The sequence below is a fragment of the Mastigoproctus giganteus genome, chromosome 13 (assembly GCF_048544385.1).
Source record: "Mastigoproctus giganteus isolate SK-2022 chromosome 13, ASM4854438v1, whole genome shotgun sequence".
Classification (NCBI taxonomy): Eukaryota; Metazoa; Arthropoda; class Arachnida; order Uropygi; family Thelyphonidae; genus Mastigoproctus; species Mastigoproctus giganteus.
In genome coordinates this window covers 155502191-155529712 of record NC_143587.1, presented here as the reverse complement: position 1 = coordinate 155529712, position 27522 = coordinate 155502191, and the positions used below count along the sequence as shown (strand labels likewise).

Below are 27522 nucleotides of genomic sequence, written 5' to 3'. Positions count from 1 at the left end.
TCTTTTTGCACTAGAATTGACTCAATTACTGAAGAACTTCCAAATACTATTGAGGCTTACCTTTATGCTGATGATCTCTCTCTCTTTCTTGCCATTCTCAGAACATGAGATCTATTGAATGTCAATTGCAGATATTACTAAATAAAATACAAAAGTGGGCAGTGCACAATGGTTATCGTCTTTCACAACAGAAAACTGCTGATATACATTTTTTCAATCAACACAAATTACATTCAGATCCCGAACTTCACATATCAGACTTTACCATTCCGATTGGCAACAACATCAGATTCTTGAGATTAACCCTTGACAAGAAGTTAAACTTCCTCGAACATATTAAATTCTTACGTAATACCTGCCTCAAAAAGCTCAACATACTAAGAGCTTTATCCACTTGGGGAGCAGATTGTACCTCGTTGCTTCAACTATATAGAGCATTAATTAGATAACGTTTGGATTATGGTGCTCCAGTCTATTGATTCTGCTGAAAGAGTGTACTACGCTGGCTGGATCCTATACAACACAGCGCATTACGGATTGCACTTGGAGCCTTCAGGACAACTCCAACTCACAGTCTATACAGTCAGTCCTCGTATAGCACGATAGTTGCGTTCCTAGAAACCCTCGTGCAATGCAAAATCGTGCAATATAAACAACAGGCCCTATTTCCTATGGGAAAAATAGGGTTAGGTGCCGGCCACCCAAAATTGAACACACATTTGAAACCAAAACATAACCAAACAATAAATAATCGTAATAAAATACTTACGTATTTTATTACGACTATTATGTAATAAAATATTGCTAATGCTTTTGCTTCTATCGTAAGCAAACTTGTACTTTGTTTGATTTTCTATCCAAACAGATGACAGCCGTTCCATCTTTTCCAATTCTTTGTGTCTTAATCTAATGGATTTTAATTACACTTTGAGTTGTTCCTGCTCTGAAAGTTGTTTTTATTTTCTCTGCATTCTTTCTAATTCTCGGCTTTGCCTCATTTAGGTCTGTAGCACGTGCAATATCACGTGGTCTTTCATTTCACTCAAAGCGTTTCAAAATTTCATATTTTTTCACAGTCTATACAGTCAGTCCTCGTATAGCACGATAGTTGTGTTCCTAGAAACCCTCGTGCAATGCAAAATCGTGCAATATAAACAACAGGCCCTATTTCCTATGGGAAAAATAGGGTTAGGTGCCGGCCACCCAAAATTGAACACACATTTGAAACCAAAACATAACCAAACAATAAATAATCGTAATAAAATACGTAAGTATTTTATTACGACTATTATGTAATAAAATATTGCTAATGCTTTTGCTTCTATCGTAAGCAAACTTGTACTTTGTTTGATTTTCTATCCAAACAGATGACAGCCGTTCCATCTTTTCCAATTCTTTGTGTCTTAATCTAATGGATTTTAATTACACTTTGAGTTGTTCCTGCTCTGAAAGTTGTTTTTATTTTCTCTGCATTCTTTCTAATTCTCGGCTTTGCCTCATTTAGGTCTGTAGCACATGCAATATCACGTGGTCTTTTATTTCACTCAAAGCGTTTCACAATTTCATATTTTTTCTCTATCGACAGAGGCGGATTGGCCATAAGCCTTACCTGGGAAACCCCAGTGGGCCAGAGGCCGGTGTGATTTTGCCCATAAACCATAGTATGAGGCCACTACAAATTTTCCCGGGTAAGAATTTTTAGCATTAGCATTAGTAGAGGCATTTGATGCAAGAAAGCAAGCTTATGCAGCATCAGCCAAAAAAAAAAAAAAAAAAAAGTAACATAAATAAATAAAAAATAACCACTTCCACTTCACCCCTCTGTTCGTTCGAAATACCTGTCCAGCTGAGCCTTAAACTTATTTAGGCTATCAACTTCCATGACAAGGGATGGAAGTCTGTTCCACCTACCAACCACCCGCTGGCTAAAGGCAAATTTCCGCACATCTATCCTACATCTGTCTTTCCTCAATTTGAATTTATGCCCTCTCAGGTGATTATTCTGAGCAAGAGGAAGAATCCCATCAGCATTGAGCATGCTCAAACCATTCAAGGCTTTGTACACCTCTATCAGATCACCTCGCTGGTGCCTAGTTTCCAGACACTGTAATTCGCAAAACTTAAGCCTTTCTTCGTAACAGCACCCCTTTGTCCCATTCACCAATCTTGTTGCCCTTCTCTGTACTCGTTCCAACAGCTCTACATCCTTCTTGAAATGAGGCCTCCAGGCCTGTATACAGTACTCTAGGTGTGGCCTAACCATTGCCTTATACAAGGGAATAATCACCTCCTTATCCCTGCTAGAAAAATTCCTATATATCATTGACAAGACACCATCAGCTACTCTTGCAGCCCGTCTGCACTGTTCGGAGAACTTCATATCTGCCTGCACAACCACCCCCAGGTCCCTTTCATTCTCTACCACTGTCAGTGTAGTACCACAGAGTTGATACGTTGCTCTGGGGTTGCTGTTTCCCATATGTAGTACTTTACATTTGTCAATGTTAAACTTCATTTGCCACCTCGAAGCCCATCTGCTCAACCTTTCCAAATCCTGTTGCAGCAGCATAGTGTCAGTAGTGTCCTTGACAACCCTGCCAACCTTCGTATCGTCTGCAAACTTGGACATTAAGGCTGATATAACCATCATCAATATCATTTATAAATACAGAAAACAATAAAGGACCCAATACTGAACCCTGAGGGACTCCACTAATAACATTAGTCCACGATGAGCAGTGTCCATTGATCACCACTCTCTGTCTTCTCCCCCTCAACCACCCCTTTATCCATAGCAGCAATTTGCCTCCAATGCCACACTGCTCCAATTTGTGTAGCAGTCTTCCATGTGCAACAGTATCAAAAGCCTTTCTAAGATCCAAGTATATAATATCAAAGTTATTCCCTGCATCCAGTTCTTTTGTGACTGCATCATAGTATCCAATCAAATTGGTCAGGCAAGACTTCCCCTTAACAAAACCATGCTGTGTCGGAGCTATAACTGAAGTCTTGTCTAGATGATCCTGCAGTGCTTCTTTAACCAGTGTCTCCATTAATTTTCCGGGAACAGAAGTTAAACTCACGGGTCTATAATTACTTGTGTCAGCCTTTGATCCTCCTTTGTGAATTGGGGTCACATTTGCACATCTCCAGTCCATGGGTACCTCCCCTGAGTCCAAGGAAGCTCTCATAATTATGGCTAAGGGTTTGCTTACTTCCTTTGCTGCCTCCTTTAATATAACTGGATAGATCCCATCCACCCCAGGTGCCTTTCTTGTGTAACTTCAACAATTTCTCCTCCACTTTGCTCTCAGTTATTACAAGATTCTCTAGCTTACTGCTAGAGTTGAATACACCTCTGGCATTCCCCTCGCTGAATAACTCCTCATGTGTGAATGTCGATGCAAAATATTCATTTAGTTTGTTAGCTACCTGAGCAGGGTCATCAACAGTTGACCCATCGATATCAAGTGGACCAATCTGATTCATCCCCTTCCTTCTAGAGGTGGTCTTGGCGCATTATAGCCATAGAAGCTAATGCGCCAAAAAAAACCAAAACCAAACCAAACCATCCTTCTAGAGTTTACATAAGTAAAGAACTCTTTGCTGTTTTTCTTCGCATCCCTTGCCAAGGATCTCTCGTAATCTGCCTTCGCCTGCCTAACCTCCTTTGTAACTTGGTTACAGATCAACTTGTATCTATCATAGGCGTCTGTGTCACGTGTTAATTTGTATGTATCCCATGCATTTTTCTTCTCTGCCATATGCCTCATTAGTTCATCTGACATCCATTTAGGCCTAAACCTTGAACAATATTTCTTAGTTGGTATGTAAAGCCTAGTAGCTTCCAAGATAAGTTCTTTGAATGCTTCCCATTTTGAATTTGCTGTTGGCAATATCATCAGTTGATCCCACTGTATAGAATTTAAATACTGTCTCAGTCCATTGTAGTCGCCTTTACGAAAGCAATACCCCTTCCCTTTACCCCTAATGGTAGTTACCTCTTTGAGTAACTCCCACTTCAGAACACTGATCACTGCCACCTAGTAGTTCATTTATCTGCATATTCTTAATGCATGAAGAATCACTACTGATAATCAAATCAAGAGTATTACTCCCTCTAGTTGCCTCCCGAACATGCTGATGTAGAAAACAATCATCCAATAAAGCCACAAAAGCCTTGCTACTGTGTGAGTGACCAGCCCCCAAATTCCAGTCAATATCTGGGAAATTAAAATCCCCCATTATAAGACTCTCTGATGTACTGGCCCACTCTATTTCTCCGAACAGTTTCTTATTATACTCATCAGAGTCATTAGGCCTATAGCACACTCCTACTCCCAATTTTGATCTCCAAATGCTTATGTCACACCAAACTGACTCGACACTGCACTGTCCAGCGATGTCGACTGGCTTCACTTCCTTGGATTTTATGTGTTTTTTAACTAATAGCATAACCCCTCCTGGCGCCTCCGTAGCCAGGTGGGAAGGAGCAGCAGTGCGTAGCACACGCTTCTTGATTAGACCGGGGTTCGAGCCCGTCACCACCAAATACGGAGGATGCGGAAAGGTCAGCGAATGACCACCGCATATTCCCGGAGCAATATGGCCTTAGTTGCTAATGCTCCTAAAAAACCAAATAACTAACTAACTAATAACCCCCTCCTCCCTTCCTATCCTGTCTATCCTTTCTGTAGACATTGTACTCCCCAAATTCCAGTTCTGCATTCCTTATATCTTTGTGACACCACGTCTCTGAAATCCCCACAATATCTGCCTTTGATGTTTTGAGCAATACCTCAAATTCATCAAATTTATTTACTAAACTCCTAGCATTGGTGTACACGCAAGTATACATGCACCTGTTCTTTTTCTTAGCTACCCTAACACAACCCATGTGTTTACTTGTACCCCTTTTTGATCCAGTCCGCCTCTGTTTATTGATATTGCTTTTCTTTTTCTCTCTGAATCTGCAGTGTCTTCACCAGGACGCTTTCTTTTCACACCTTTTAAGTATTTTACTCATTTTCAGGGAATAAAGCACAATTACAAAACGAGGAGGCACGCTTGATACACAGAGATACACTATTAACACCTCGCACTTTACTAAAGCACATTTCTAATGGTTACTACCATAAAACAATAAAAACAATTTCCAGTTGCATTTCTGCTAGTGGAATCTTATAAACTGGTAGTAAACTTGATCTAATTGCATTTGCAATTATACCGATAGCTGGAATTGTGTTGGTTTTTACGTTATTATGGTGAAATATGTTTCCCCTTCACTGATATAAAACACAAATACATTTTCAGAATCTTCTCTTCGTTCCTATCGTGTTGTGCGTTCAGTTGGGATGATTCCGTGTTCGACTGTCATTTCTTGTAAACACAAAGGCGAATTGTGCATAAGCGAATTCGATTCGTGTTATATAAGATATCGTTCCCCTATTTATAAATCGTGTATGATGGAATTCGTGTAGTGTAAACACATGTTATACGAGGACTGACTGTACATTGAAATTGAAGCTCGCAAACCCCCTTTGCACCTCCGCAGAAAAATGTTACTGCTGAAGTATGCAGCAAAAATAAAAAGTTGCTGTTTGCATCCTATTCACCCATAACTCTTCAATCCTCAGCTAACTAATCACTACAGAAATAAACCTAAAAAAATAAGGCCAGCAGGCCTATGGCTTTTTGAAATATCCCAGAGTTCGAAAGTTCCTCTTCACAATAGTCAACAGGTAATGAATTACTTTCATCCACCTTGGACTACCCCTCCTCAACTGAAATTTGATACCTACTTTCTTCGATGGGGTAAGAATCATCTACCGACCTGCAAGCTGAAACAATTCCATGCAAGTCATATTCAGAGCCATGTTGATTCCCTGCCAATATATACCGATGGGTCCAAATCTCAATCAGCCGTTGGAGCAGCAGCACTTTTTCCGTCCACTATTATTTCATATTATTTCAGCTTCCCTTCCACCTGCAAAATCCATTCCATACGAATCACCCTGTTTTAAACCAAATCAGGAAATTGCTCTTGAAATTTGAATAGCGTCCACAATTAGTGAACTTTTGTTGGATTCCAGCATATTCAGGGATAAAGGGAAATGAACTGGCGGGTATATCAGACAAAAATCCCTCCACATTAGATTTGACTTCTGTCCATATTCCACCCTCTGACCATGATATTAGCATAAAAGCAGCATGCCTTGAACAGTGGAAAGAGCTACGGCACACTCAGACTAATAACAAACTTTTCAAGTTGAAAAATTTTGGAACTCAAGCATCCAACCAACTAGAAGGGAAGAGGTGGTACTTGCATGAGCAAGAATAGGACATACTCATCTGACCCAACTCCATCTACTCACAGGTGATGATGCTCCTCAGTACATCTAACAACCAAGCATATTCTTGTTGACTGTCCTCAATATAACCAGGACAGAACATCAGTCCTGCTTTCTCTGAATAAGCTACAAGAACCAATATCACTAGAGCATATTATAGGTGACAAGGCAAACATTAATGAACTTTTCTGTTTTCTGAAAAAAATTGTAATTTATCATCGCTTCTGAATAGTTTCTAAAATGACATTGAAATGCCTTCAATTCTAAATCATTTCCTAACACATCTCTATGGACAGGTGCACTATAGCCAGTGTAGCTTATGCGCCATTAAACACACACACACACACACACAACCAACAGATACCATCCTCCATAAATACAGTTCTTTATGTAGATGATTTCAGTATCTCTTTCCAATCCCAAAACATAAGAACAATGGAATGCCAGTTAAAAGGTGTAATAAACAAGGTCAGCAACTGGGCTCAGGAAAATGGTTTCATGATCTCCACACAAAAAACTGTAGGTGTGCACTTCTGTAGGAAAAGAAACCTTCCTTTAGATCCAGAATTAAAACTTAATGGACAGTTAATCCCAATCAAGCCAACCATAAAATTTTTTAGCATTAGCATTAGCATTAGTAGAGGCATTTGATGCAAGAAAGCAAGCTTATGCAGCATCAGCCAAAAAAAAAAAAAAAAAAAACATAAATAAATAAAAATAACCACTTCCACTTCACCCCTCTGTTCGTTCGAAATACCTGTCCAGCTGAGCCTTAAACTTATTTAGGCTATCAACTTCCACGACAAGGGATGGAAGTCTGTTCCACCCACCAACCACCCGCTGGCTAAAGGCAAATTTCCGCACATCTATCCTACATCTGTCTTTCCTCAATTTGAATTTATGCCCTCTCAGGTGATTTTTCTGAGCTAGAGGAAGAATCCCATCAGCATTGAGCATGCTCAAACCATTCAAGGCTTTGTACACCTCTATCAGATCACCCCGCTGGTGCCTAGTTTCCAGACACTGTAATTTGCAAAACTTAAGCCTTTCTTCGTAAGAGAACCCCTTTGTCCCATTCACCAATCTAGTTGCCCTTCTCTGTACTCGTTCCAGCAGCTCTACATCCTTCCTGAAATGAGGCCTCCAGGCCTGTATACAGTACTCTAGGTGTGGCCTGACCATTGCCTTATACAAGGGAATAATCACCTCCTTATCCCTGCTAGAAAAATTCCTATATATCATTGACAATACACCATGAGCTACTCTTGCAGCTCGTCTGCACTGCTCAGAGAACTTCATATCTGCCTGCACCACCACCCCCAGGTCCCTTTCATTCTCTACCACTGTCAGTGTAGTACCACAGAGTTGATACGTTGCTCTGGGGTTGCTGTTTCCCATATGTAGTACTTTACATTTGTCAATGTTAAACTTCATTTGCCACCTCGAAGCCCATCTGCTCAACCTTTCCAAATCCTGTTGCAGCAGCATAGTGTCAGTAGTGTCCTTGACAACCCTGCCAACCTTCGTATCGTCTGCAAACTTGGACATTAAGCCTGATATACCATCATCAATATCATTTATAAATACAGAAAACAATAAAGGCCCCAATACTGAACCCTGAGGGACTCCACTAATAACATTAGTCCACGATGAGCAGTGTCCATTGATTACCACTCTCTGTCTTCTCCCCCTCAACCACCCCTTTATCCATAGCAGCAACTTGCCTCCAATGCCACACTGCTCCAATTTGTGCAGCAGTCTTCCATGTGCAACAGTATCAAAAGCCTTTCTAAGATCCAAGTATATAATATCAAAGTTATTCCCTGCATCCAGTTCTTTTGTGACTGCATCATAGTATCCAATCAAATTGGTCAGGCAAGACTTCCCCTTAACAAAACCATGCTGTGTCCTAGCTATAACTGAAGTCTTGTCTAGATGATCCTGCAGTGCTTCTTTCACCAGTGCCTCCATTAATTTTCCGGGAACAGAAGTTAAACTCACAGGTCTATAATTACTTGTGTCAGCCTTTGATCCCCCTTTGTGAATTGGGGTCACATTTGCACATCTCCAGTCAATGGGTACCTCCCCTGAGTCCAAGGAAGCTCTCATAATTATGGCTAAGGGTTTGCTTACCTCCTTTGCTGCCTCCTTTAATATAACTGGATAGATCCCATCCACCCCAGGTGCCTTTCTTGTGTTTATCTTCAACAATTTCTCCTCCACTTTGCTCTCAGTTATTACAAGATTCTCTAGCTTACTGCTAGAGTTGAATACACCTCTGGCATTCCCCTCGCTGAATAACTCCTCATGTGTGAATGTCGATGCAAAATATTCATTTAGTTTGTTAGCTACCCGAGCAGGGTCATCAACAGTTGACCCATCGATCTCAAGTGGACCAATCTGATTCATCCCCTTCCTTCTAGAGTTTACATAAGTAAAGAACTCTTTGCTGTTTTTCTTCGCATCCCTTGCCAAGGATCTCTCGTAATCTGCCTTCGCCTGCCTAACCTCCTTTGTAACTTGGTTACAGATCAACTTGTATCTATCATAGGCGTCCGTGTCACGTGTTAATTTGTATGTATCCCATGCATTTTTCTTCTCTGCCATATGCCTCATTAGTTCATCTGACAACCATTTAGGCCTAAACCTTGAACAATATTTCTTAGTTGGTATGTAAAGCCTAGTAGCTGCCACGATAAGTTCTTTGAATGCTTCCCATTTTGAATTTGCTGTTGGCAATATCATCAGTTGATGCCACTGTATAGAATTTAAATACTGTCTCAGTCCATTGTAGTCGCCTTTACGAAAGCAATACCCCTTCCCTTTACCCCTAATGGTAGTTACCTCTTTGAGTAACTCCCACTTCAGCACACTGTGATCACTGCCACCAAGTGGTTCATTTATCTGCAGATTCTTAATGCATGAAGAATCACTACTGATAATCAAATCAAGAGTATTACTCCCTCTAGTTGCCTCCCGAACATGCTGATGTAGAAAACAATCATCCAATAAATCCACAAAAGCCTTGCTACTGTGTGAGTGACCAGCCCCCAAATTCCAGTCAATATCTGGGAAATTAAAATCCCCCATTATAAGACTCTCTGATTTACTGGCCCACTCTATTTCTCCGAACAGTTTCTTATTATACTCATCAGAGTCATTAGGCCTATAGCACACTCCTACTCTCAATTTTGATCTCCCAATGCTTATGTCACACCAAACTGACTCGACACTGCACTGTCCAGCGATGTCGACTGGCTTCACTTCCTTGGATTTTATGTGTTTTTTAACTAATAGCATAACCCCTCCTCCCTTCCTATCCTGTCTATCCTTTCTGTAGACATTGTACTCCCCAAATTCCAGTTCTGCGTTTCTTATATCTGTGTGACACCACGTCTCTGAAATCCCCACAATATCTGCCTTTGATGTTTTGAGCAATACCTCAAATTCATCAAATTTATTTACTAAACTCCTAGCATTGGTGTACACACAAGTATACATGCACCTGTTCTTTTTCTTAGCTACCCTAACACAACCCATGTGTTTACTTGTACCCCAATGATTCCCAGCAGTCTCTGAATTATCCTGCATCTTATTTTCCAGGCTGCGGCTCATTCCAATAGAAGCAGTGCAAGAATCACTTTCACCTCTGCCAGTGGCTACTGTTAATCTATTAGTCCTTGTATCCCCCCAATCTAGCAGTTTTCCGACCCACCTAACATTGCCTCGATAGCATCAGCAAACATTCTTGCACCCTTTCTATTTAAGTGTATCCCATCCCTGTAGAAGCAGTCTCTCCTGTTAACAAGTACAGACCAGGCTGAAAAAAATTCTACCCCTTGAGCCCTGCACAATCTTTCCAGGGCCGAATTGATTGACAGGGCTCTCATCATATACTCCCTCCTATCGTGTCTGGGCAGAATTGCAGACACTTTCAATTTCAACCCTAATTCACGGCTTTTTTTCATCAGTGACCTGTACTTGTCAAGTAATTCCGCCGGTCTTCTACTCTTAATGTCATTAGTGCCAACGTGTACAACTATATCACCTTTTGTGCCCTTAAAAGATGATATCCGCTCTACAACGTCATCAACTTTTGCCCCTGGCAGACATATCCTGGTCCTATTCCACCTATCCTTTTTACAAAGCATGTTTCCCGTTTCCCTGACAATAGAGTCACCAACAACTACTAGTTCCTTTGGGACCAGCGCATTCTGCCTTGGGGGTTGCCGCTGTGTTCCGCGATGACCAAGTGCAAGCTCTGGCATTGGTGTGGGCAGCTGAGAGCTTGATGGGCCCCTCACTTGTAATCCTTCGAGGGCATCCACCCTATCCTTCAAGCTCTCATATAGGCCCATAACAACGCTGAGTTGTCGCCTTATCTCCTTACACTCCTTGCATCGCACACACACAAAGACATCCCCCATGGCAGTATCATGTCCCATACTTGACTGCTCCGCAAACATCAAGCAAATAGTGCATCTTACAAGGCTGTGATTCAGAGGACAACTGCCCCCCTCAGTTCTCCCCTGGGCCACAGCATTCCCATTGGCTTGAGCCCTTTGCTTTGCTGCTCTGGTTTGAGTCATGATTTAGATTTACCTTCAATAAAATTTCAATTTCTGTACAAAATTAAATCCTAAACTTGTATCCAAACACAGTTATAACGCTATATTTACGTTTCAGTAACGAGTGTTATCTACGAAATATTTACGTTTCAGTAACGAGTGTTATCTGCGAAATCCCTTTATATAACTTTCGTATCAAGTTATGTATTAATTATTTGTTTTTACCAATTATTTATGTTACGTAACCTAAGTGCTTATATGTATAATTAATTATGTTAAATATAATTAATTATATTACGTTTGTAATCTAAGTCGTTATATGTATTTATTTAAACGTACAATGTAACTGCTAACGAAGTTCAACTAACGCTATCTAGTACGGTATATCGTATCACAAGGCGGGAAAATTACGAACGGTTAGCGGAGTTGAAACACGTGGAAACCTTTACCGATACTTTTATGCAATTACAAGGCCGAGTAAAGAATAAATACACCAAATTAATCAGAAAATCACAAAATAATGTTATACTACTAAATTTAAATCAAAAGTTTTAGAAAAACAATAATTTCAAATCAATAAATAAGAAAAATCCACTTAGCGGCTTTGAAAACGACCGTCTAGTAGCCTCGTCAGCAGACTCCCCCTATATGGAACTCAATTTCGTGGACTTATTCTTGATAAAAAACTAACTTTTTTGGAACATATAAAACAACTAAGAACAAACTGCCTCAAGAAACTAAACATTTTGAGAGTCTTGTCCGCAGTGACCTGGGGTGCAGTTAGAGTTACTCTGTTGCAATTATACAGAGCCCTCATAAGATCTCGACTAGACTATGGAGCATTAGGAGCATATCGTACCTCACCAGTCCACAGCCTATATGCAGAGGCTCATGAACCACCACTACAACTCCGGAGACAAAACTTGCTGTTATACTACGCTGCAAAGATAAAATCAAAACCTGACCACCCGACATGGACAATCCTATACGAACCAAGTTTGGAAAATTTATATAGAGCACATCCAAATGCTAACAAACCAGCAGGCATATATTTAAGAGACCTAATCCAGCAACGTAATTTAGATCTCAATCAGATAGCAATTTCTCCTAAAATTCCATATCCACCTTGGGATACATTCAAACGATATGCAATCTCCATATGCATAAATGGAACAGGGATTCCCTACCTACACAAAATTTCCAACAATTACACACAGCCTACAGAGGCCAACATTGTAATTCTACCCTGATTTACATAAATGGTTCCAAAACAGAAACCAAAGTAGGAATAGCAGCCAAATTCCTGAATACCATCATTTCCAAACTACTTGCAACTGAGTGCAGCATTTATATGGCAGAAATGGAGGCTATACAACTAGCCATGAACCATGTATGGCTAACCAACATCGCCAACAGTATAATATTTACAAATTCGTTCAATGCTCTGCAAGCCTTAAAGGATAACACCATAAATACCCATCCAACCGTAGGTAAAATACATAACATGCTATCAAAACTAGCAAAGCGAAAGCAAATCAAGTTTCTGCTGGGTTCCCGGACATGTAGGAATAGATGGCAATGAACAGGCAAACCAAGCAGAAAAACAAGCAGAAAGCCCAATCAACAATACCATAAAAATACTGTACCTGGATTATAAAATTACAATTCGAAATAGTGGCGAAAAACAGTGGCAACAAAAATGGCAGGAACAGGCTGGTAACAAATTATTACAGATAAAACCATTGTTACAACAATGGAAAACCAGTATAGGAACCAACAGACAAGAAGAAGTTATACTTTGCAGATTAAGAATAGGACACACCAATGTTACCCACTCCTGTCTCCTCTGAGCCGAATCTCCGCCTCAATTCTCCGACTGTCACACAGTGCAAACAGTCCAACATATTCTACTTGACTGCCCTAACTTTACAAGAGAACGTCAGATCACCTTTAAATCCTTAAAAGGAACGGACACATTTTCATTACGAACAATATTGTCAGATAAATCTAATATCTCCGAAGTCTTCCAGTTTCTGAAATGCATAAACTACTACAATTTGATATAAAAATCATAACAAAAGACATCATTGAATAAGCCAAAAATCATAAGTTTGCGACATTATAGCCATAGAAGCTGATGCGTCAGTAAAATATCCAATCCAACCAGCCTTGCAGAATGCAAATACCAAAAGACACCCATTCCTACAACATATCCAATTTTCAGTATCAAAGCTATTACAAAGAAATTGCAATATCAGATTATGTTGGATCCCAGGCCACACAGGAAGAACTGAAAATGAAAGAGCAGACAAAGCAGCAAAAGAAGCTTCCACCTCTGATTATACCTTTTACACAATACCATATACAGATTACAAGTCCTTAATCGACCAAAGCAGTACAAAACAATGGCAACGACACTGGCTAGATTAGACTAACAACAAACTTCGTCTAATTAAAGAAACACTTCAACAGTGGCCTACTAGCTTCTGATTGAATAGACCGGAAGAAGTGACCCTTGCTCAATTGCAAATCGGGCTTACATATATGACTCACTCACTCTTACCTCCTCAGAGGTGAAGGACCCCCTCCCCTTAATATCAAAACTGTCAAGTTCCGCTAACTGTATACATCACTTCATGGTGAACTGTCCAAAATTTCATAGAGAACGACAAAGCCTTTCAAACAATAATGAATGCACAAAATAATTTAATGGTTTAAACAATTTTGGATAACCGGCCAAATATTACTGACGTTTTCTTCTTCCTTAAGTTAACCGGATACTACAAAAACATAAAATTAATAGTATACCATTTATAGAGAAGCTACATGATTATAAAGCAGAATGGCTTTATTCTAAACCACAAAATTGAAAAATGCTGATATACGAAACTCTCTTACGTAGACTAGGCGCATCATAACCTAAGCTGCTCTTGCGCCAATAGCTCTTAAACAACAACAACAGCCTCCCCCAAACATTGGGTCCCCTCCCCATGTTTGGGGAAGCCAATCATACTTGCCTTCCCCAAACCAGGCGGGGAAGTGCAAGAATCCCAAGCGGCGGCTATCATCCCATAGCTCTGACCAGCTGCTTGTGAAAGATTCTGGAATGATTAGTGCTTGCCTTATGTGGTATCTAGAAGCAAATCACATCCTTTCCAAGGCACAATATGGCTTTCAAAGGAACAGGTCAACACTCCATCCAATTTGAGTGGAAGCAGCTATTGAAGATGCTTTCCTAAAACAAAAACACCTGAAGTCTCTTTTTTTTTTTTTTTTTTTTGATATGTAAAAGGCATATGATAGCTTGGGTATGAGGAATTTTAAAAGGCATTTATAACTCCAGCTTTAGATGTCACTAACCTGTTTTTATTAAAAACTTTATATCAAATCAGTCATTTCAAGTCTGTGTGATATCCACTCTCTTGACCATTTTGTCAACAGGAGGGAGTTTCCCAAGGAACAATTTTAAGTATTGTCCTTTTTAATCAAATTAGTTGTTGTTACTAAGCAACTTTATTTTTGTAACCAATGCCATCTTTGTTGATGAATTTAATATTTTTAGGCAGCAAGGTATTGACTGCCTCAATCCCCGGGCTGTAGCTAATGGTTTCAGGTTTTCATCCCAGAAGACCATATGCATACACTTTAGTTAGAAGCAGAACCTTCACCCTGAAGGTTCAGCTTTCAGTGTAGATGTGTGATTATGTGTGCAGTTTTATTTAATTTTATTTTGGAAAAAAAAAATGAAATATTCCTTGGAATAGATTCACTATGATGAAAACATGAAATTTACAAATAATATTCACATTATTACGTACTGTTCATTGCATATTCAAAATTTTGTGCCTAAAAGTAGGGAACGGGTGATATACATGTATATGTAGGAGTTTAATAATAAATATCATATGCTCATATCACAGAACCTTATATTTTCTTTATATTAATTAATATTAAATGTACTAATATCACTAGATACTTCTCCCTTCAAGCTACCAGTCCATTGGGATTCAGTGACCAAGTTAGATATGAAGTAGAACAGAATATTTGCAAGGAAGAAGGACCTCACCCTGATTGTTTCTTGAAACCAGTTATGATCATCATGCAGTATTTAGAGAAGGTATATGTCTTTATTTTAATATTTAAAATAATATTACCCAAGCAGGTGTTTCTTTTTTATTTTATTTTTTTGGAATAATCAGAAATATATTTGTTCTTATCTAAGTGTGTAACATGTTTTTAGAATAGTGCACCACTTATTTCCATTATTATTGTATTAACAATACAAATCATACTTTATACAATTCCCATAATAGATTGCAAAACTAAAAATTATAAATGAGTTAAATGTCTGGACCCCACGCTGAAACCACTTCATTCCTTTAATGATTCTCATACTAATGAGTAAGGCAAGTTCTGCTAGTGATGTTTTGACAACAATATTCCAATAAAATAGCTTAGAAAATTAATTTTTGCAAGTTAGGGCCCCGAGTGCCAAGCGTTTTTCGAGGCCAAGCAACATTACTGCGACTTAGAGAAGATAAGAGAATAACGTTATTTTTAAGTTCCTATCTTTCTCCCAACAGTTTCATTTAAAAACAGTTCCATACTTGAAAACTACAAGTCAGAACGTAAAAAGGAAATTCACCTTTCTTTTCTTTTATCATATATTTTTAGTAACACTAACTGCTTGGTCTCCTAGCGGCACTGCTCTTGCCTCCCCGTGTCGGGGCCGGAAATCTTGGCGGAAAAGTCCTCCAGCCAAGGGCCAAAAGGAGCAAACATGGCAAACACAGACCATGTTTGTGCTACACAAACTAGCAGAAAACTAGATCAAATGGATTCATGTACAGCTAAGAGACAAAGGACAGAGGATCTCCCTCTAGTCGCACCACTGTTTCTAGTTATTCATTCAAAGAATGAACAACCTATCGGAAGTTTGTCACCTTTCAGAATTCAAAAAACTCTTGAAAGCATAGCTAGTTCCCCCTAAAACAGTCAGAAGACTAATATTAGGCGATCTACTAGTAGAGATGCCAAATCAAAAACAAACAGAGCATCTAATAAAAGCGAGATATTTCGGAGAAATTCCAATAACAGTTACTCCTCATTCCACCTTGAATACCTCGAAAGGAGTAATTACAGAGTGGGACCTCAATGTTCCCGAAGATGAAATAAAAGAAGGTTGAAAGACCAAGGAGTTATTCAAGTGAAAAGAATAACAATTAAAAGAGAAGGAGAAATTATCCCAATGAGGAATATAATTCTGACTTTCAACACTCCAAAACCACCAAAAACAGTAAAAGCTGGATATCTAAACTGCCTACTGAGACGATATATTCCAAACCCTGTCCGTTGTTTTAAGTGTCAGATGTACGGACACTCTCAAGCAGTATGTAGAGGCTTTTCTATCTGTGCCAAATGTGGATCACGAGAGTATACACAACACGATTGTACAGCACAGAATTCAAGATGCTCAAATTGCAGAGGAGGAACGTGATACCTACTCAAAAGAATGGAAGAAAGAAAAAAGAATACAGAAATATAAGGTAGAAAACAATGTAACATACCAAGAACCAAAAAAAAAAAAAAAAAAACAATACAACCACAACGAACAAATAGACCAACGTACGCACAAGTAACGCAAACTTATAGGACAATAGAAACACAGACAGATGTAACGATCCCACCAAAAAATCCATGTTAGAATGGGCATGTTCTCTTATTGAACCAAAAGAAAAATCTGAGCAGGCAATAAACATGCCCATCATGATACCACCAACTAGAGAAACCACCAAATCTACAAAACAAGTGAACCACTGAAGTAAACAGAAATAAAATGGACAATATGGAAGTAGAAGAAAAGAATCAGACAGATGAAACAATACTAGAAATTTTTTTTTTTTTTTTTTTTTGGCCCCGAATGCCAAGCGATAGTGACAAGCAATTTCCTCTGAGATATATAGTGTGCTGTTTCTAAGCGACAAAGTTTAATTTTATTTCTAGTGTCGTTTTCTCTTTTGTTTACCTAAAGTGGTTCTTTGCTTCAATTGTTAAAGTAAGAACCAAGAAAGGAAAACTACCTTTCTTTTTTCAGAGTATATATATTAATTACTAACAAGCTACTAAACTTTACAACCACTTAGTCACTGGTGGCACCGCTCCTGCCTCCACATGCCGGGGCCGGTAACCTGGAAGAAGAAAGCCACTCTCCCAGGGCGAAAAGGAGCAAACATGGAATTTGACAATTTCCCTCCAATTGAGCCTCGACACTCATGTCCTAAATCAAATGATAATGACCATGACACATCACAGTCGAAAAGACTGAGGGCTGACACAGAGCAAAAGGAATGTCCATCTTTCCTCATCTTCCACTCCTTGTCAAACAAATGCATGAGTACACTCTCACCGTTTCTGATACAGAAATGTTTGGAAAGCACAGCAGGTTCACCTAAAATGGTGAAAAGACTTAGATCGGGTGATTTACTAATTGAAAGTGTGAGTCGTAAGCAATCAGAGACTCTGCTGAACCTCTCAGCCTTTGGTGGTATTCCCGTGCAAGTTACCTGAAATCGACGGAATAAATTGAATGCTTTATTTTTTTCCTTCTTTGCTTTCGTGCACTCTTCATTCCACCAGTAGTTGAAGTGCCGTCGGGTTTGGGGGTTTGATAATGGAATTGAGTATTTCTCTGCAACTAAAAGATGGGATATGATATAATCAGTTACTTTATCTATAGGCTGTAGCTGAATAATTTCTTTGTCCAGAATGATTGCTGATTGAAATTTGGTCCATTTGGCTTTAGAAAATTTCCATTTCCTGCAGGGTTGGTCTTATGGTGGTTGTGTTGTTGTTGTTGTTATGGGAGTTTAATGGTGCATGAGCTACTGTGGCTATAATGCGCCTATTCATTTTTTATACAGGGAAATCAAAAATTTTCATAAAATCAGAAAAGATTAAAAAGTCCAATCTGCTTCAGAAAGTTGAAAATTTTGAAAATATTTGCCTTGTCACCAATGAGATTCTCTAAAGTTATTGGTTTATCAAGATTTATCAGTGATAGCAGGGTTGATGTTCTGTCTTGTCTATAGTAGGGGCAGTCAATGAGTATGTGTTTAACAGTCAGATTTATATAACAATGTGGACACTGTGGTGGATCGTCTCCTCTAAGTAAATAAAGATGGGTTAGATGGGTATGACCTATTCTTGCCCTTGATAGGACTACTTCTTCTCGTCTTGATGTACGGATACTGGAGTGCCAAATATTCGGATCATGTTTAAATTGAAAGAGTTTATTATTTGTTTGAGAGTGCCAGATTGTTGTCCATTCTGACAAGCATACAGCTTGAATAGTTAATGTGAAGTCTGATGGCGGAACAGGGATATTAGTTAAGTCTAAGGTAGTTGGATTTTTTGCAGCTTTATCAGCCAGTTCATTGCCCAAAATACCAGAATGTGCTGGAATCCAACAGAAGATCACCTGTCGATGGCGTTCTTTAATTTTTAGTAATATGCTTCGTATTTCGTCTATAACAGGGTGAACTTTATCTGAGAAATTACATAAAGCCATGATTGAACTAAGCGAATCGGTGTAAATAACAGATTTTAAAGAGGGATCAGCACAGAGATTTTGTAAGGCCAGTTTAATTGCATATAATTCAGATGAAAAGATACGGAATTCAGATGGAAGGGATACTGAAATAACAGTATTCAGAAACACTGCAGCTGCTCCAACGTTTGAATTAGATTTAGAGCCATCAGTATAAATTGGGGAAAAATCACTATATCTTTGAGTGTGAACTGCATGAAGTTGTATGATATTAGATACTTGTAAAACGCCATTTCCCCATTGGCAAAGATAACTGTCACAAGTCACCAGAGGAAGAGAAGCCCATGGTGGTTGACAGCAGATTGCTACCTGTTGCGCGGAATGAATGGAAAGATTTCAAACTTCCATCAGTTCAAGGAGGTGAAGACCGGCTGGCTTTACTATGCTAGGTTTATTTCTGAAGAGGTGTTCTAATGGTGGATTGAACAAGTATGACTGAATGGGATGCGAGGCACAACTTTGTATCTTAACAGCATACTTTAGTAACAGTGTTTTTCTACGTAACGATCATAGGGGCTCGTGAGCATCGATATAGAGACGATGTGTGGGCGACGTTCTAAAAGCACCAAGTGCAGTCCTCAAAGCACTGTGTTGAATGGGATCAAGCCAGCATAATGCGCTCATTCTGGCAGAATCATAGATGGGAGCTCCATAATCAAGGCGAGATCTGATTAATTCCCTGTATAGCCGAAGCAGAGAAGTACGTTCTGCACCCCATGTTTGGGCGAATAAAGCTTTGAGTATGTTTAACTTTTTTAGAGAGGAAGTACGTACATTTTTAATATGGTCTATAAAATTTAACTTGTTGTCAAGGATTAATCCTAGAAATCTGATGTTATTAGTGACCGGGATGGAGACATTAGAAATTTGAAGTTCGGGATCAGGATGAAGTTTGAGTTGCCTACAAAAACGGATAGCAACTCTTTTCTGCTCTGAGAGCCAATAGCCACTGAGGCTAGCCTACTGTTGTATTTTATTAAGTGATATGTGAAGCTTCCGTTCAATAGACCTCATATTTTGGGAATGGCAAGAGATGGAAAGGTCATCTGCAAAAGGTAAGTTTCTACGGTATTTGGAAGTTGTTTAGTGATAGAATCTATTCTTAGGGCGAAAAGAGTGGCACTCAGTACTGATCCCTGTGGAACACCTTCTTCCTGAATGAAAGTTGCAGAGAGGGCATGTCGATACTGAACTTGAAATGATCTAGTATGTAGGAAGTTTTGAACAAATATAGGAAGGTTGCCCCGCAGACCAAGAGAGTAAAGATCACTAAGTATGCCATGCTGCCAGGTGGTGTCAAAAGCCTTCTCGACATCTATTGAAACCATTACAAGATTTTCACGTTTAACAAAGGCATTTCGAATGGCGAATTTCATTGCAAACCATGTACATGCAAACCATACCATTATATGGTATGGTTTGCATGTACTATCAACAGAAATACCGACTCCAGATTAATATGGAAGAAAACTAGACAGCTTTCTGGGAAGTTTCAATCATCCCTTCCCCAATTCTTTCATACAATGGGCAAGAACTCTCTGGTCCTCTAGATATACCGAATGCTTTAGGTAAAACCTTTGCCGAAGTCTCAGCTGCATCAAACTGCACTCCGAAATTCCAAAAAATTAAGACCACCACCGAACAGAGGCCCATCAACTTTAGAACCTCACTATTTTTAGTTTCAAACACCGTTTTCTTAATTTCTATATTAGAGTAGCTCTCTCACACTACAAGAAGTAGGCAGAAGCCCAGAAAGGAAAACCACCTTTCTGTTTTCTTTTTCTATTAGTACTAACTTACTAACTCAGCTGCTTGATCACCTCGTGGCACTGCTTCTGCCTCCGCCTCCCCATGGCTGGGGCCGGAAACCTGGGTGGTAAAGCAAACCCCCAGGGCCAAAAGGAGCAAAACATGGATTTCGACAACTTTCCCCTGATCCAGACAGCAACTCCTAATTCAATGGATTTGCACCATCCCGATGATGACACAAACACCAGAAAGAGACTGAAGATGGATGCCTGCAGAATAGAACATCCAACTTTCCTGATCTTGCATTCTTTAACAAATCAGGCCATAGGCAATCTATCTCCATTTCTCATACAGAAATGTCTGGAAAGTATAGCAGGTTCCCCGAAAATGGTGAGACGTCTTAAATCTGATGACCTACTGGTTGAGACCACCAGCTCCAAACACTCTGAGTCCCTTCTGAAACTCTCCACATTTGGTGGAATTCCAGTCAAGGTGTCACCACATGCTACACTCAATACCTCTCCCTTCAACGTGGGCACCTGTACGTGGTGAGGGGACCTCCCAGTGATGCTGCTGGGTTTCCAGATTAGCATCACTGGGATCTAACGCCCATACCTTGGTTCCAGGGTTACATCGTTGAAATCCGGCGTGTGCAGCCGTGTGCCACGACCCGTGGAATTCAGAAAGGGGAATCCTTGTGGTTGAGGGGCCCAGCCTTAATACACCACTTTGGCCCCTGCTTCGACAAGACAGGTGGTCCCGGACCGGCCCGACTGGGATCAATCGGCGGGTGGTTTTTACTGCTAGGGTCAACTGCGTTCCAATAGGTCTCCCTCCCTCTGGTCCTGGGACGGGATAAAGACTTATTGGTAACGTGGGTATGGTGTTCTAAGCGAACTCTGTGTCCCATTCGTGTACGCAGTACCTGCTAGTTCACGAGTGGGCGCCCCCTCATAGGGCTCCCTGGTGGGTGAGGTACTTAGGCATCAGACACTTTCTCTTTACTCCTATGAGTAATTTAAATCCCATTTCTTCTGGGGCCCCAACAAGGCCCCTACCTAATCGACATCATGACGCAGATAACACCTCTGCAAAAAGAGCCAGAACTGAGGAAATACAACCACCATCAGTGACACCGCTTTTCCTCATTCTCCATTCTACCGGAGAGCAGTCCATTGGAAAGATGTCACCCTTCTTCATCCAGAAAGGATTAGAAGGGTTGGCAGGTTCACCAAAATCTGTAAAAAGACTGCGTTCTGGCGACCTTTTCATCGAAGCTACAAATATTAAACAGGCGGAAAAAATCCTGAACGGCACATCAATAGGGGGAATACCTATCATCGTAACCCCCCCACAAAACTTTGAACTCTTCACGTGGTGTCATTTCAGAGTGGGACCTTCATGTTTCTGAAGAAGAGATCTGCTCTGAATTGAAAGAACAAGGAGTGACGGCTGTCAAAAGAATATCAATGAGAAAGGATGGGAATCTCGTCCCTACCCGAGTTCTCATCCTCACGTTTAACACCCCACGGCCTCCAAGTTCCATAAAGGCAGGCTATCTAAACTGCACAGTGAGGATTTATATCCCAAACCCACTGCGGTGTTTTAGATGCCAAAAATACGGCCACTCACAAACATCTTGTCGTGGAAACCCTGCCTGTGCTCGATGTGGTGTTAAAGACCACGAGAGCAAGGAATGTTCAGCTCCAAAACCGATCTGTGTCAATTGCCAAGGAGAGCACCCCACCTACTCTAGAGCTTGCCAGCGGTGAAAGGATGAAAAAGAAATACAAAAACTGAAAACAGAGCTGAATATCTCCTACCCAGAGGCCAGAAAACGTATCCAACCAATAAATAGCGGGAAACCTTCATATGCCCAGAAGGTTTCTGCAAAGTGCACTATTGGGACACAAACTGAGATGACTATACCACCAAGAGAGTCATTTACCCCGATTGCTCGCTATTTATTGAGTTCACAAAAGCCCACCAAAAAAACACAATCAGTTGCCACTCCTATATCCGTACCTCCTAGTGCTCCACCACTACCAAAACCAAGTGGTAAAGAAAAGCTAAAAACTTCAGAAGAGTCATTCGTGATACCAGAAACAATGGATGTAGAGAACAAGGAGGTACCGGATGAATCAGTCTTGGAACTCTTTGCGGAGGAAGAAATGGACACCGGACAGCGTCCTTTCTTCCCCAAAAAAGATAAATCCAAGAGTGACAAAATAAAGCCCTCAGCACTTCGGAAGCCGCCTGATGGACCCACCAAGTCAAAATAATGGCTAAATTCCTACAATGGAATTGTCGTGGATTCCGGCGAAATACTGATGACATCAAGGCCCTCCTGCAAAAGCACGAGCCAGTTTGCTTTTGCTTGCAGGAGACTTATCTAAAGGCAAATGATGATCCCACCTTTCATAACATCACAATGTTTCGTAAAAATAGAATTGCGGATGGTCTTGCTCATGGAGGAGTGGCTATCCTTGTGGGCAACCAGACCCCAGTTCAGCCTTTGCTAGTTACAACCAGCATAGAGGCCGTTGCAATTCGCCTTTCAGTGGGATTTTTATTAACTGTGTGCTCTATTTATTTGCCACCTGGGACTGACATCTCCCAGGAAGACCTTGATGATCTTGTAACGCAGTTGCCTTCCCCTTTCTTACTTCTCGGGGATTTTAATGGACATAACACCCTGTGGGGTAGTGCTAACATTAATGGAAGGGGACAGGTCATAGAGCGTATGCTCAATGACAATGACCTTTCCTTTCTAAATACTGGAACAAATACCTTCTTCCACATGCCTACCCGTACTTTTTCTGCCATTGATCTCTCTATCTGCTCCCCTACTCTACTCCCTGCACTCACTTAGGAAGTGGAGGAGAATCCATACGGAAGTGATCACTTCCCTGTGATAACCTCGTTACACAGCGGGAGACCGTGTCTTCCTTTCAGGTTACCACGGTGGAAGATTGATCAGGCTGACTGGTCTGCCTTCCAACATCAGGCAAATTTTGATCTCAGCACCGTCAGTCAGGAGCCTATCAATGATGCAGTAACGTATATCACAGAAACTATCGTCCAAGCAGCTGCGAATGCTGTTCCAAAAACATCTGCCCAGTTTCCACCATTTCCCAAACCTTGGTGGAATTCACAATGCACAGCAGCAAAAAAGGCTCAAAACAAAGCGTGGGGGATATTCCGCCGATATCCCACCACGACCAACCTTATAACCTTTAAACGTGCACGAGCCAAAGCACGATATATCCGCCGTCAGAGTCAAAAGGAATCATGGATCCATTTTACATCATCCATTAACCAGTCTACCAACTCTAAGGTAGTCTGGGATAAAATCCGGAAAATGAAGGGAAAAGATACATCCCACCCTTCTTCAATCCTAGATTATAATGGATGCACTATTGCAGATCCAACTGCAATAGCCAACTCTCTTGGGGAAACATTCTCCAACATCTCCGCAACATCTTCGTATTCCCCAGAGTTCCTGGTCCTGAAACATAAACTCGAAACACAGGCACTTAATTTTAAGTCCCAGAGCATCTATCCCTACAACGGGTCATTCACTATTCAGGAACTGAAAAGAGCCCTTGCTCTTTCTAAAGCAAGTGCTGTTGGACCAGATGGCATCCATTATGAAATGATTAAGCATCTTTCACCAAAATCTATGGATTATCTGCTCCTTCTGTATAACAGAATTTTTATTGAAAAGGCAGTTTCCGGATTCCTGGCGCAAGGCAACCGTTCTTGCCTTTGCTAAGCCAGGAAAGGATCCAAAAGTCACTATAAATTATCGTCCTATTGCTCTGACTAGCTGTCTGTGCAAAATCCTGGAGAGAATGGTTAATTCTCGTTTAATCTGATATTTAGAATCAAATGACCTTCTCTCCAACATCCAGTGCGGCTTCCGAAGGAACCGGTCCACTCTGGACCATCTTATTAGATTGGAAACATCCATCTGGGATGCTTTCCTTAAACGCGAACACTTGGTGTCAGTGTTCTTTGACATGGAGAAAGTGTATGACACAACTTGGAGATTTGGCATCTTAAAAGATCTGCATAGCCTTGGTTTCAGGGGGCAACTGCCCATTTTTATTAAAAACTTTTTAGCCAATCGATCTCTCCAAGTTCGTGTGGGATCCTCACTCTCTCGCTCCTTCACCCAAGAGGAGGGAGTACCACAAGGATCGGTTTTAAGTGTCACGCTTTTCGCCATCAAAGTAAATTCCATCACAGAACAACTTCCTCCAACCGTAAACAGTGCCCTCTATGTTGATGACTTGAGCATATTTTGTCAGTCATGCAATATGAGGGTTATTGAAAGACAACTGCAAAAAACCATTGATCGTCTTTATTCCTGGGCACTTGCTAATGGCTTCAGGTTCTCGCCGGAGAAGACCGTTTGCATGCACTTTTGTTGTAAGCGTAATCTTCATCCTGAACCTGAATTATGGCTCGGACAAAATGCTATTCCAGTAGTGGCAGACACAGAATTTTTGGGACTCGTATTTGATAAAAAGTTGACCTTTCTGGATCACATCCGTCAACTCCGCACAAAGTGCACAAGAGGGCTGACTATTCTGCGCTCTCTTTCCTCTACATCTTGGGGTGCGGATCGATGCACTCTACTACGCATCTACCGTGCACTTGTACGATCCAGACTAGATTACGGGTCCCTGGTATACAATTCGGCCAGAGACAGTGTACTTCGTTGGTTGGACCCTGTCCATCATCTTGCTCTCCGTGCCGCTATTGGGCCATATCGAACATCTCCAGTCCAGAGCTTATACGTCGGAGCAAACGAACCGCCGTTATCGCTTCGACGTAAGCAGTTGTCTCTAAACAATGCTCTAAAACTGAAATCCCTGGCAGACCATCCTACGTGGCTATCCGTTTTTGAGCCACGATGGGAAAATTTGTGCAACACCCGTAAGACTGCCAATCATCCTTTTGGTATTCGTCTCCAAGAGCTACTCAACGAACTTAATATCAAGGTAGACAAGGTTGCTCAAACACCGAAGCAACCCCTTCCACCCTGGCATTCTCACGTTCCGGCATGTGACTTGTCCCTTAGGAATTGGGCAAAGTCGGACACTCCATCGTCTATCTACCTGCAGCTTTATTCAGCACACCGAGCTGAACATTCTGACTTCGCGCCAGTTTACACAGACTGCTCGAAGTCGGAATCATATGTGGGATCTGCTGCTGTCTTTACAGACACCACTACATCGGAGCAGATTCCCTCTGAATGCAGCATATTTACTGCAGAGCTGCACGCTATAGAGTTAGCCTTGGATCACATTAGTGAATGCCAATACCAATGGTTCATTTTATATTCCGACTCTGTCAGCGTGTTACAGGCTTTAATAACTGTGAGATATAATTTTCATCCAGTTCTGTTTAGCATTCAGCAGAAGATTCACTTTCTCCATGAACGTGAATATGATATCCGCTTCTGCTGGATTCCCAGCCGCATTGGGATTAGGGGAAATGATTTGGCTGACACCGCAGCCAAATCAGCAGTTCCCAATAATAATTGCTGCCTGTCTGTCCCCTATACAGACTACAGGCAAATAATACACCAAAAGATACATTCCCAATGGCAGGATTCGTGGAATCGACAGACTGCGAATAAATTATATCGTATAATTTAAAAATTGAACCGCGCAGTCTAGTCTGCGCAGGAATCGTAAAGAGGAAGTTGTTCTCGCCCGGACCCGCATAGGACATAGCCATTTGACTCATTCATTTTTGCTGAGGGCTGATGACCTTCCTATGTGTGTGTCCTGTGGCACAATTTTAACGATCAGACACCTTTTAATTGACTGTCCAGATATTAGCAGCACCTGTTTTACCGCTTTTAATCATCTGACTGAGCCTTATATACTCAGTCAGATTTTATCCGACAATGACAACGTGTCTGCTGTTTTTAGCTATTTTAAATCAATAGAGGTTTTTAATTGGATTTAAAATTTACATTTTTCTTTTTTTCCATTTTATACATTGGTTATACATTTTGACATAGTGACCTAATTAATTAGGTCACTGAAAGTTTAAAAATTTTTTTTTTTATATGTCCTGTTCTTGGCGCATTATAGCCTTAGTAGCTAATGCGCCAATAAAATCAAAACAAACAAACAAACAAACAAACCGATATATTTGACAAACTGAATGCACTGAATTAATCACTTCAAGGTAAAAACACAACACTTTTCATATCTAATGATAAAATCTCTGCTTTCAAAGATAAAATTATTCTTTTGGAGAAAGAGAAAGAGGATAATATGATGATACCTTTAATAATTTTTCTACTTGTTGAAAAAAAATATCTCTGCAGAGGCAGACTTACAGAAAGCAATAATTTATAAAGCAATGATCTCTTTTGAAGAATGTTTTATTGTCAACTTTGAAATTTATAGCCAACCCTTTCTTGAAAAACCAAAACCCCTCTGTCCTAACTACAAAAGAACTTATTGGTATCTCTTGTGACATGTAGCTCCAAGAAATGTTTTTTTAGTATTCATTCTGGGTTAATTTGTTGGATGCTTTCCCTAATGTAGCAGACAAAGCAGTTAAACTTTTACCATATGTGACAACTTATTTATATGAATGTGGGTTTGCCAAATATTGTGACACAAAATGAAAAAAGCGAGACAGACTTGACGCTTCAGCAGATATTCACTATCAGTTGTCAGCTTTGCCACCTAATATCCAAAATTGCCAAAAATCTGTCGCAGCAGGTTGTCATTAGATTCACTGATTAAGTTTATTTTTCATTGCTTAATAATGCTTAAATTTTCTTTTAGTTTAAAATTTTAAGATTAATATTTTTTTGGTTCCACTATAACAATCGAAAAAAAACCCCTTGGCATTCTTGCCTACAATAATCTTAGGATGCACCCGAGGACTTGCAACTTCCAGGAGGTACCTTGGCCAAAAAGGTTGAGAACCACTGCACTAGATTACAGACAGGTTATATGTACTGTGGCCTAATTGCTGCCCAGGGGCAACAAACAAATTAAGTTGGATTAAATCTAAAATCAAAAACTGACAGTCTGGTTTGCTTGGGAACCGCAGAAAGGAACGGAAATTATTTTTTTTCCACCACATAGGACACATTTATCTTACCCTTTCTTTTTTGCTGAGGCCTGATGACCCACCTATTTGCAAGAACCATTTTAAGTATTCATCACATTTTATGTTGGTTTTAGAAATGAACATCATTTATATTTTA

At 40.4% G+C, this 27522-nt stretch overlaps 1 protein-coding gene across 1 annotated transcript in view; it reads left to right on the top strand.

Moving 5' to 3' along the window:
* Positions 1–27522, top strand: part of pkaap (A-kinase anchoring protein pkaap) — a 392730-nt gene that overhangs the window by 217619 nt on the left and 147589 nt on the right. Inside the window, exon 8 of the mRNA XM_090388075.1 lies at positions 14891–15035. Within this exon, the coding sequence (XP_090244201.1) occupies positions 14891–15035 (145 nt within the window). The remainder of the gene's footprint in view (positions 1–14890; positions 15036–27522) is intronic.